At 47.5% G+C, this 12,518-nt stretch overlaps 1 protein-coding gene across 1 annotated transcript in view; it reads right to left on the bottom strand.

Annotated features, from left to right (window-relative positions):
- The window catches only part of IQCH (IQ motif containing H), a 307,537-nt gene that overhangs the window by 146,451 nt on the left and 148,568 nt on the right, over window positions 1-12,518 (bottom strand). The window contains exon 12 of the mRNA XM_030192830.1: window positions 9,396-9,571. Coding sequence (XP_030048690.1) covers window positions 9,396-9,571 — 176 coding nt within the window. The remainder of the gene's footprint in view (window positions 1-9,395; window positions 9,572-12,518) is intronic.

Raw genomic sequence — 12,518 nt, 5'->3', positions numbered from 1 at the left:
GTGATCCAACAGCACTAAGAAACCAGGGTCCTCATTTTTGAGGACTATGTATAAAGGAATTAATTTTTCTATCTTATGGTTTTCACCATAATGATGATGTATATTTCTTTGAAACTTTTCATATATTTCTTGACAAAGTTTATCTTTGGAATGTAATTGAAAATTGAATAAATAAAGAATAAAAAAAAAAGAAACCAGGGTCCTTTAGGCAGTTCCTATGTAAAAATGAGGTGGGTGTTACATGGATGGTGAAGACCATGTACATAAGTATTGCCATACTGGGACAGATCGAAGGGCCATCAAGCCCAGCATCCTATTTCCAAAAGTGGCCAATCCAGGTTACCAATACCTGGCAGGATCCCAAAACAGTACAATACATTTCATGCTGCTTATCCTAGAAATAAGCAGTGGATTTTACCCATTTTAATAATGGTCTATGGACTTTTCCTTTAGGAAGCCAGCCAAACCTTTTCTTAAACCCTGCTAAGCTAACTGCTTTTACTACATTCTATGGCAACGAATTCCAGAGGTTAATTACATGTTGAGTGAAGAAAACGTTTCTCCGATTCTTTTAGATTTACTAATTTCAATGTGGAATAATGAATTAGACGAGTAATATCTGGGGATAATCAGGTTAATACCACAGTTTTTTTTCTGTTTTTCTGTTTACTGTTTAATTGATTCTCCTTATCTTGTTTCACTCTCCCTATTTAGTGGTCTAAGGAAGAGAATAGAATTACCTGACTGAAATAATTCCTACATATTACTTTCTCTGTATTTCCAGCAAGTTGTTTTATCAATTTAAATGGTTATAAATAAAAAATTAAAAAAAAAAGATTTACTAATTTGTAGCTTCATTTCATGCCCCCTAGTCCTAGTATTTTTAGAAAGAGTAAATAAGCAAATCACGTCTACCCTTTCCACTCCACTCATTATTTTATATACCTCTATCATATCTCCCCTCAGTCGTCTTTTCTCCAAGCTGAAGAGCCATAGCTGCTTTAGTCTTTCCTCATAGGGAAGTCGTCCCATCCCCTTTATCTTTTTTGTCGCCCTTCTCTGCACCTTTTCTAATTCCACTATTGTCTTGTCTGAAAAGAAGGTGAGCCCTTAGGTCCCGCAAGGCCCCAAAGGACCTCAGAGGACAGCCATGCAACCCCAAGACTTCACCCGCGGCGACCGCCGTTCACCGGGGGTTGAGCCCCCAGCTGCAGGCGGCCAACGGGACTTCCGGAACCGCGGGGTTGACGAACTGACCCAGTACCGGAACCGGGAGCGGGAAGGGCAGGTGGAAATCAGAGTAGCCCAGAAACAGGCAACAGGTCAGGGCAGGCAGCTCACAGCATCGTCCAAAAACAGGCAACAGGTCAGGGCAGGCAGCTCACAGCATCGTCCAAAAATAGGCAACAGGTCAGGGCAGGCGGCTAGCAAAGTTATCCAGAAACAGTCCAAAGATTAAACCAGGAGAGCAAGGGAACGTACTGAAAACAAGAACACGCAAAGACTGGCCTAGGGAAACAGAACCTGAAGCAACATCCTGTTTCAGCCCCGCTCCTTAAATACTGTCAGCATTCAACCGCCCAGCCCCAGCCGACATGGCCGGCCAATCGGAACCCGGCTACTGAAGAAATCCCTCTGGTTGGTTCTGTCCGGCTTCTCAGGCGGGGCTACAGCACCGGCATCCCAATCTGGTTCCTCTGAGGCAGAGCTTCGGGTTCCCGCGCCCGAATGTGGAGAAGATGCCGGCCATCGCGTCTCGGCGCCATCCTCCCTGCTGGCGCAAGCATGGACCCCATAGCCGGCGACCGAGAGCCCGGAAGCCGCGATCGCCTGCCCACGGGCTCGGCCCCGGACAGGACGGCCATCGCCGCGGCGAGCCCCGGCTCTCAGCCGCGGCCTCAAGAAGGCCGGCCATCTCCGCAATGGACACCGGCTCGGCCCTAACTGTACCCGGAGCAGGCGCCCATCCAGGAAACCGTCGGGTAAGCCCTCTCTAGCTGCGGGTCCTTCCTCCCGGCCCTTGCTTCCCGCAGAAGAGCAGCCGGAGGGAGCGACGGATGTGACAACTATATCTTTTTTGAGATGCGGCGACCAGAATTGAACACAATATTCGAGGTACGGTCGCACCATGGAGCGATAGAAAGGCATTATAACATCCTCGTTTTTGTTTTCCATTGCTTTCCTAATAATACCTAACATTCTATTTGCTTTCTTACCCGGCGCCCACACTGAGCAGAGGGTTTCAATGTATCATCAACAATGAGGCCTAGATCCCTTTCCTGCTCAGTGACTCCTAATGTGGAACCTTGCATTACGTAGCTACAATTTGGGTTCCCCTTTCCCACATGCATCACTTTGTACTTGCTCACATTAAACGTCATCTGCCATATAGACACCCAGTCTCCCAGTCTCGTAAGGTCCTCTTGTAATTTTTCACAATCCTCCTGTGATTTAACAACTTTGAATAACTTTGTGTCATCAGCAAATTTAATTACCTCACTAGTTACCCCATCTCTAAATCATTTATAAATATGTTAAAAAGCAGCGGTCCCAGCACAGACCCCTGGGGAACCCCACTATCTACTCTTCTCCATTGAGAATACTGACTATTTAACCCTACTCTCTTTTTCTGTCTTTTAACCAGTTTTTAATCCACAATAGGGCACTACCTCCTATCCCATGACTCTGGAGTCTTTCATGAGGTAATTTGTCAAACGCCTTTTGAAAATCCAGATACACAATATCGACCAGCTCACCTTTATCCACGTGTTTGTTCACCCCTTCAAAGAAATGTAATAGATTGGTGAGGCAAGATTTCCCTTCACTAAATCCATGTTGGCTTTGTCTCATTAATCCATGCTTTTGAATATGCTCTGTAATTTTTATAATAGTCTTTACCATTTTGCTTTGCACCGACGTCAGGCTCACCGGTCTATAATTTCCTGGATCTCCTCTGGAACCTTTTTAAAAAATCGGCTTTACATTGGCCACCCTCCAATCTTCCAGTACCAAGCTTGATTTTAAAGATAAATTACATATTACTAACAATAGTTCCGCAAGTTCATTTTTCAATTCTATCAGTACTCTTGGATGAATACCATCTGGTCCAGGAGATTTGCTACTCTTCAATTTTTCAAATTGTGCCAGGTTTATAAAGATTTCATTTAGTTTCTATGACTCGTCAGATTTGAATACCATTTCTGGCACAGGTATCTCTCCCAAATCTTGCTCACTGAAGACCGAAGCAAAGAATTCATTTAATCTCTTCGCTATGGCTTTGTCTACCCTGACTGCCCCTTGGTCATCTAGTGGTCCAACCGATTCTTTTGCCGGCTTCGTACTTTTAACATACCTTTAAAAAAATTTACTATGTTTTTGCCTCCAATGCAATCTTTTTTTCAAAGTCCCTCTTTGCCTTCCTTATCAGCGCTTTGCCAGGGCTGCCGAGGGGGGGGGGGGGGGGGGGGAGGGCAGGGAGGACAAAATTCCCCGGACCTGGTCCTCCAAGGGGGGCCCAGCGCTGCAGTCCTATCCGCCCCTCCATTCAAATCACAGCGCCTCACCTCACTCCGTGTGAAAGCACAGCAGCGGCAGTCTGCAGATCGCCTCCCTTTGGGCCTTCCCCTCCCTGTGTCCCGCCCTCGTCTGACGTAACTTCTGCGAGGGCAGGACACAGGGAGGGAAGGTCTGAAGGGAGGTGACCTGCCACTGCTGCACTTTCACACGGAGCGAGGTGAGGCGCTGTGATTTGAATGCAGGGGGCCAGGCCCGGTGGCAGACAGAGGGAGGGGCGGCGGTGGCGACCTCGGGGGGACGGCAGCAGCAGGGTCCTGGGGGTGGCCTTGCCCCGGGCAGGGCCCACTCTCTTGGCGGCCCTGCACTTTGCATTTGACTTGACATTCCTTATGCTGCGTCTTATAAGTACATACATAAGTACACAAGTATTGCCATACTGGGAAAAACCAAAGGTCCATCGAGCCCAGCTTCCTGTTTCCAACAATGGCCAATCCAGGTCACAAATACCCGGCAAGATCCCAAAAATGTACAAAACATTTTATACTGCTTATCCCAGAAATAGTGGATTTTCCCCAAGTCCATTTAATAATGGTCTATGGACTTTTCCTTTAGGAAGCCGTCCAAACCTTTTTAAAACTCCGCTAAGCTAACCGCCTTTGCCACATTCTCTGGCAACGAATTCCAGAGTTTAATTACACGTTGAGTGAAGAAAAGGTTTCTCTGATTCGTTTTAAATTTACTACTTTGCAGCTTCATCACATGCCCCCTAGTCCTAGTATTTTTGGAAAGCGTGAACAGACGCTTCACATCTACCCATTCAACTCCACTTATTATTTTATAGACCTCTATCATATCTCCCCTCAGCCGCCTTTTCTCCAAGCTGAAGAGCCCTAGCCGCTTTAGCCTGGTGAAGACCCCGGGAGCTGACATGAGGCCAAAAGGAAGTGCCCAGTGCTGGAAGTGGAATGCCCTCAGTGGAAATCGAAGATACGTCTCATGCATAAATATACTTCAAGTGCAGTGAGCAGCGCCAATAATTGCCCTGAACCATAGGGAGTAGGGGCTCAGGGAAAAACTTCCTGAAACTTGAAGATCCATAGATGTAGGATGGGATGCCAGCGGCATAAGGAAGAACCTGGAATAGAACCCCAGTGGTACGTACTTGACTGCATGGGCCTTCAGGTTTTACTCTCTCCCTTAGTTTTCTAATTAGTTTGTGGTACCTATGGTACATTTTTAATGCAGATATTATGTTTACAATGGTAGCTTAGCATTTGCTGGTTTTAAATGTTTCAGCATACCAGTGTTTTTTTTTTTCATTTAAGACTTATGATTGTACAGGGAATTACAGTACATTTATTTATTTATGGTTCATTTCTACCCCACATTTTCCCACAAATGCAGGCACAATGTGGCTTACATAAATTATAAAAAAATAAAAGTACAGTACATGAAAGCTATAGAAGAATAAGGTGGTGACATTAGCAGCAGGATACAGGACTAAACAGCAGAGTTACTGATAGAGTATGTTTTTTGGAAGAGGAGCTTTTTCAGCAACTTCTTGAAAAGATGGTGATCAGCTTGCAATTTTAAATGCAAAGGTAGAACATTCCAAACCTTCGGACTGGAGTAGTGGAAGGCTGAGGCAAAAACAAGCTTGTATTTGACTCCCCTGCAAGATGGGTAATGTAGTTGAAGAAAGGAGCGAGCTATCTTTGCGGCATTTCTCGGAGGTAGATCAATCAAAGGGACCATATATTCTGGTGCCAATCCGTAAATTATTTTATGTGTTAATGTTCAGATCTTGAAAGCGATGCGTTCTTGTACTGGTAGCCAGTGTAGGTTGAGAATATATTTGGAAACCAGTGTGGTAATGTTTCTATTTTTATTGTAGTGTCTTTTATTTCACATATGATTAATTGATGTTTTTATAAATGTTTATTTTTATATTTATATGGATTTATATTTATTGTTTGTAGACCCCTGACAAAGGTTATCTGAAACTTGGCCAGGTTGGGTCTAGTTTCCATTAAAGTTACATTTGAGTGAACTTTTGCTGTCTCGTCCTTCCTTGGATCACTGCTGCTGTTTGTACTGTCTGCTTGGATACTGCAGTGGGTTGTCTCCTGTTTTGTTTCTGCTGTTTTCCTCTTTTGACCTAGACACAGCCACAGGAATGCCTCTGTTCCTCCTGTCTTCCAACCTGAAGGACACAGGTTCAAGGCAGGCTTGTGCATGATAGCAATTAGCTCTGGGGGAAAAGTGCTGAAATTTAAGGATGTCCGGTCCCAGGCCCCTACCTGTGCTCCCACGGGGGGGAGCGATGGTCATCGGGCCTCGCGGTGTCCAGGGCGGCAGAGACGGACCGCTGACGGAGCCGACGCTACCACGGGTCGGACCGAGGCCGGCGACCCGCTGGAGCGAACGCCGGCCTCGGAGAAGGGAGCACGCCAGCCAAGATGGCGGCGCCGGCATCGACGTCTCCCTGGCCCGGAGCGGACCAGCGAGGAAGCGCCGCCTACTCGCGCTGGATTGGCGCGCCGGAACTGAGACTCCGCCTGCAGGGCAGGCCGGCCAATCCAGGCGCTCCTTGCCTGCCAGGGCCGGGGGGATTGGCTCCTCTTCCGGGGAAGGGGCGGACTGGCGGGAGATTTAAACAAGGGAACTGGAGGGTTCCAGTGCTTCCGTTTCAGATGTCAGAAGCCGACACAGTGGATCTCGGAGTGCTGTTCTTCAGAGACTGTGTTCATCTTCAGTGCTAGCCGTCCCTGCTAGCTGCCTTCAGAGACTGGGTCCATCTTCAGTGCTAGCCGTCCCTGCTAGCTGCCTTCAGAGACTGGGTCCATCTTCAGTGCTAGCCGCCCCTGCTAGCTGCCTTCAGAGACTGGGTCCATCTTCAGTGCTAGCCGTCCCTGCTAGCTGCCTTCAGAGACTGGGTCCATCTTCAGTGCTAGCCGTCCCTGCTAGCTGCCTTCAGAGACTGGGTCCATCTTCAGTGCTAGCCGCCCCTGCTAGCTGCCTTCAGAGACTGGGTCCATCTTCAGTGCTAGCCGTCCCTGCTAGCTGCCTTCAGAGACTGGGTCCATCTTCAGTGCTAGCCGCCCCTGCTAGCTGCCTTCAGACTGGGTCCATCTTCAGTGCTAGCCGTCCTTGCTAGCTGTCTTCAGAGACTGTGTCCCTCTTCAGTGCTAGCCGTCCTTGCTAGCTGTCTTCAGAGACTGTGTCCCTCTTCAGTGCTAGCCGTCCTTGCTAGCTGCCTTCAGAGACTGGGTCCATCTTCAGTGCTAGCCGTCCTTGCTAGCTGTTTTCAGAGACTGTGTCCCTCTTCAGTGCTAGCCGTCCCTGCTAGCTGTCTTCAGAGACTGTGTCCCTCTTCAGTGCTAGCCGTCCTTGCTAGCTGTCTTCAGAGACTGTGTCCCTCTTCAGTGCTAGCCGTCCTTGCTAGCTGTCTTCAGAGACTGTGTCCCTCTTCAGTGCTAGCCGTCCTTGCTAGCTGTCTTCAGAGACTGTGTCCCTCTTCAGTGCTAGCCGTCCTTGCTAGCTGTCTTCAGAGACTGTGTTCCTCTTCAGTGCTAGCCGTCCCTGCTAGCTGTCTTCAGAGACTGTGTCCCTCTTCAGTGCTAGCCGTCCTTGCTAGCTGCCCTTCAGAGACTGAGTTGCTGACTACCAGCCAGGCCGGCCGTCACCCCGCGGTTCCAGCAGTCCTGCTGGCCGCCTGCAGCTGGGGGCTCAACCCTTGGTGAACGGCGGTCGCCGCGGGTGAAGATTCGGGGTGCGCGACTGTCCTCTGAGGTCTTGCGGGGCCTCAGGGAACCTAAGGGCTCACCTATAGCAGAAGCAGGACAAAGGACACTGGAAAGAAAGTTGCCATTTTAAGGGGCAGAGTAGCTTCTCATGGAAGGCCAGTGGCGTTCCTAGGGGCGCTGACACCCAGGGCAGATCGCCGATGCGCCCCGCCCACCAGGTGCAGCGCCCCTCCCCCGTGCAGCGCGACCCCCCCCCCCCCTCCGGCGAAAGAACCCCCCGGGGGTTACTTCCTGTTCCGGGGCAGAGGGAGCATGGAAATGAACGACGCTGACCGGCGCGCGGCACCCCCCCAGCAGTGTGCACCCAGGGCGGACCGCCCCCACCGCCTCCCCCTTGGTACGCCACTGTGGAAGGCAGCAATCTCCTAACCCCCAGGGCACAGGTTCAAGACTGTTCGGTATCAGATAGCTATTAACACTGGAGAAAAAAGCTGAAATTTAATGACAGTAGAAGAGTAGTCTAAAGGCAGAGCAGCAGACTTAGAACCGAGGGAGCCCAGTTCAAATCTTACTGCAGCTTCCTGTGATCTTGGGCAAGTCACTTAACCCTCCATTACCTCAGGTACAAACTCACACCGTGAGTCCTCCAGGGACAAAAAGAATTCCTAATATACCTAAATGTCCACCACTTCAATAGCTTTCAGGTAGTTTATACGAAACAACAGGCAATTTTCAGCCAAATATCTTTATATTATATGAGTAGTTACAAATTTTTGCAAAAAAAAAAACAATTCAGTAAATACAGATTATCAATAGAAATCAAACAAAATAAAACATGGAAAAGAAAATAAGATGATACCTTTTTTATTGGACATAACTTAATACATTTCTTGATTAGCTTTCGAAGGTTGCCCTTCTTCCTCAGATCGGAAATAAGCAAATGTGCTAGCTGACAGTGTATATAAGTGAAAACATTCAAGCATTACTATGACAGTAAAATAGATACCATTGGAGATTCTACATGGAATGTTGCTGCTATTGGACATTCTACATGGAATGTTGCTACTATTGGAGATTCTACATGGAATGTTGCTACTATTGAGATTCTGTTGCTACTATTGGACATTCTACATGGAATGTTGCTATTCCACTAGCAACATTCCTGCGCAGGCTTCTGTTTCTGTGAGTCTGACGTCCTGCACATACGTGCAGGACGTCAGACTCACAGAAGCAGAAGCCTGCGCGGCCACATTGGTGATCTACAAGGGCCGACTTCTACATGGAATGTTGCTAGTGGAATAGCAACATTCCATGTAGAATCTATAGAAATCAAACAAAATAAAACATGGAAAAGAAAATAAGATGATACCTTTTTTATTGGACATAACTTAATACATTTCTTGATTAGCTTTCGAAGGTTGCCCTTCTTCCTCAGATCGGAAATAAGCAAATGAGGTAGCAGATAGTATATATATAATCAAGAAATGTATTAAGTTATGTCCAATAAAAAAGGTATCATCTTATTTTCTTTTCCATGTTTTATTTTGTTTGATTTCTATTGATAACCTTAAGAGTGGACTAACATGGCTACCACACCTCTCTGATAGAAGTAAATAAAATCCTGCTCTTTATTTCAGAAGCTCATCCTAACATTGGAAGAGTGACTACTGGTGAATCAGTTTAGGGAAAAGGGAATAGGACTTAATGTACTGCCTTTCTGTGGTTTTTGCAACTACATTCAAAGCACTTTACATAGTATATTCAGGTACTTATTTTGTACCAGGGGCAATGGAGGGTTAAGTGACTTGCCCAGAGTCACAAGGAGCTGTAGTGGGAATTGAACCCAGTTCCCCTTGATCAAAGTCCACTGCACTAACCACTAGGCTACTCTTAAAGACTAGAGACAGGGTAGTTATGGTGAGCCAACGATTTAGTGAGAGCAGTTCCAAAACTCGTTGTATGGGCTCCTAGTATATTCAGGTCTGACAAAACTAACATGCCAGACTTCTCTTTCTGAATCTAACTAGTATTGTAATCAGTAAAGCTGTTAAAACCTACTGTTATGTATTTCACTGGGGTGTGTAGAACATTTCCAATTTCATTTTATGGCAGTAATTAGAAGCGGAAACTCACCGGGAAGCTGTTTATGGCTTCAGGGGTGAGGATTTTGAACCTGTCCTGCAGGTCAGTCATGTCCTGGGGGTTGCCAGATCTGACAGCTGCCTGTAAGCCCAGGAGCTTCGAGTAATACTGCAGTGTCTCCTGATGCAGCTCCAGGGGACAGATATAAATGACATCCACATTGGCGTCTAGAAAGCAAAAACACCGTGCGTTATTTTTCATGCTGCCCCCCTAATTCAATAATCTTGTGCACAGATTTTTGCACTTAACCTAGATTATAAAATCAGATAAGCCAATCTGTATATATAAAACAGACGTGTGTGTTTGTTTGTTTGTCCGTGTCTGAACTCCTCAGCCCCCGAAGAGCTACAGCCTCCAGACCTGGCATGCAGACTTTACCCACCCCTGCCCAGATTACTGTGTAGTTTGGTTCACAGGGGCACTTAGGGGAGGGGGAGCAATACCTCCATCCATTAAATGAATAGGCTGCAGTTTGGAAAGTTGTTTCTTGCTGTTGCTAAGCGACAAACTGCTTGGGACAGGGTGAGGCAGTGGCTTAGCAAGGGCGGGGCGGTGGGGGCGGTCCACCCCGGGTGCACGCTGCTGGAGGGTGCAGAGAGCAGCCACACGCCTATCGGCTCCGCTGGTTCCCTGCTCCCTCTGCCCCGGAACAGGTTACTTCCTATTCCGGGGCAGAGGAAGCATGGAGCCAGCGGAGCTGACAGGCGCGCGGCTGCTCTCTGCACCCTCCAGCAGCCAAGAATGCACCCGGGGGGAGCTTGATGTGCCAGGGAGGGGGGTGTCATTGCACCGGGGGGCGGGTGTCATGCTGCACCCTGGGGGGATGGATGCTGCTGCACCCGCGGGGGGGGGGGGGGGGGGTGCACAGCGGCAATCCGCCCCAGGTGGCAGCCAACCTAGGTTCGCCACTGGGGTGAGGGCTCAGACTCTGGTGGGAACAGGGCAGGAAGAAAGTATTAGGGTCAGGCTGGGAAGAGTGTGTGTGTGTGTGCATGAATTCACTACCCCCTCTCAAGTCCATGAGATAAGACAGACTACTAAGGGACAAACTGAGGGGGTGGGAGACTGTAACAGAGACTGCTTGGGATGGGGTGAGGACTCAGAGACTGGTGGGGAGAAACACAGACAGCAACTGTGCAGTTGTCCCTCTCTCATTCTCTAATACCTTCATAAGTTCTTAAGTGTTGCCATTCCATCAAGCCCAGTATCCTGTTTCCAACAGTGGTCAATCCAGGTCACAAGTACCTGGCAAGATCCCAAAACAGTACAATACCTTTTATGCTGGATTTCCCCCGTCCATTTTAATAATCACTTATGGACTTTCTTTTAGGAAGCCATCCAAACTTTTTTTAAACCCTGCTAAGCTAACTGCTTTTATCACAATGGCAACAAATCCAGAGTTTAATTACACATTGACCGAAGACATTTTTTCTCCAATTTGTTTTAAATTTACTACTTTGTAGCTTCATTACATGCCCCCTAGTCCTAGTATTTTTGGAAAGCGTAAACAAATGATTCACGTCTACCCGTTCCACTCCACTCATTATTTTATATACCTGTATCATATCTCCCCTCAGTCGTCTTCCCTAACAATTTCAGTATAAGGGAGGTTCAGAGACTGCTCGGAACAGATTAGAGAGAAAGTATTGGGGTCAGGCTGGGAAGTGTGTGTGTGTACATGAATTCACAACCCCGCCAGGGGAATGCTCCTCGAAAAGCTGAATTTCAATATGCCCTTGAAAAGAAGGATGTGTTTTGACTGGAAAGCGGTGCAAGCCAAACTGCAGGCACTTGCTAGATTGAAAGAAACAACTAATCAAGAAAATCAACCTAAAGAAATTGATTGGAAAAGAAAGGTTAGTGCTAGGTAGGGTTCCAGTCTCCACGTTTTCTGATTTAAGGGTGCATTAAACTCAATGTCAATGTCACCCTTTCTCACACACCCTTCAGCAAAACAACTCCAATCACACACCCCAACTCACACTCACCCCTCAGTACCACACCCCACTGACACTCACCCGTTCTCACACACCACAGAGTAGAACACCTCCACACACACTCACCCCTCAGCATACTTATACAGTGTCATTACACACAGATAAACTTTGCTTTTCTCAATTACAAAGTACTAATCTATTGCTGAGCAACGCCAGGGGGGACAGCTAGTTGATTAATAAGATGCAAATTTGCACTTACGTGCTGTTCCACGTTAGCTCAGCATGTAACTGTGAGAGGGGCTAGGTTGCGCCAAGCACTTCCACGCTATCCTTCTAGAATACTGTCAGTGCTGTGCAAAATCAACAGCATTTGTATGTGAGCATTCCCAGGGAAATACCGACTCAGGAGTTACGTACACAGTTGCTGATATATAATTGGCACTGCTGGCCTTTGTAGAATGACCTTCTGCTTGTGTGTGATGGAGGTGAGGTCAGATTCCCCTTTTCTTTCACCTTTCAGTCCCTGCCCAAGAGTCCTGCCACATCAGCTCCGAAACACATGCACCCCGAAAAACGTAAGACCACCACCCAGATCTCCCATGTCACGGTCCAGCAGATATGAAGGGCAGACTGTATCCTGCACAAGGTGCTCTCACATGTCTCTGGAATCCATTTAGAGTACTGTGTCTCCTTTTTCTACTATAACATTACTTTTAAAGTAGAAAATGCATGCTGGACAGGGCTCACCATTCCTCCCCAATGGTCTGCAAACCTTAATGCCAGCTCCATCTGGCGTAGGGTTTGCCATGGCAGCGCGCCAATCTTTGGCGCACTGGTCGCTGATCATTGGGGATGAATAAGTTTAGCATGCATTTGCATGTTAGTTGTGTTCAGAGCCCATTAGTGCGTTGTTTCACGCGCTCAGGGGCTCTGATCAGGGGGCGGATAGCCATCGCAGGCGCTAGTATGGTGCTAACAGTCTAGCACCTGCGTTTGCTTCTAATCATCGGCTCATGAGCAAATTTGGGAATAGCAGGTTCAGTGTTGTATTAGTTTAAACAGTGTTTGATTCTTAGATCATACAGAATAAAAGGTAGAACTGGGAATTCTTACAGTTGGAATCCAGGTAGCGGAGTTCCACAGGGTTCCCGTCTTTCACCTTCCCTGTTTAAAATTT

The sequence above is a fragment of the Microcaecilia unicolor genome, chromosome 1 (genome assembly GCF_901765095.1).
Source record: "Microcaecilia unicolor chromosome 1, aMicUni1.1, whole genome shotgun sequence".
NCBI lineage: Eukaryota > Metazoa > Chordata > Amphibia > Gymnophiona > Siphonopidae > Microcaecilia > Microcaecilia unicolor.
The sequence above is the reverse complement of the archived record's forward strand: the minus strand, read 5'-3'. Positions and strand labels throughout refer to the sequence as shown.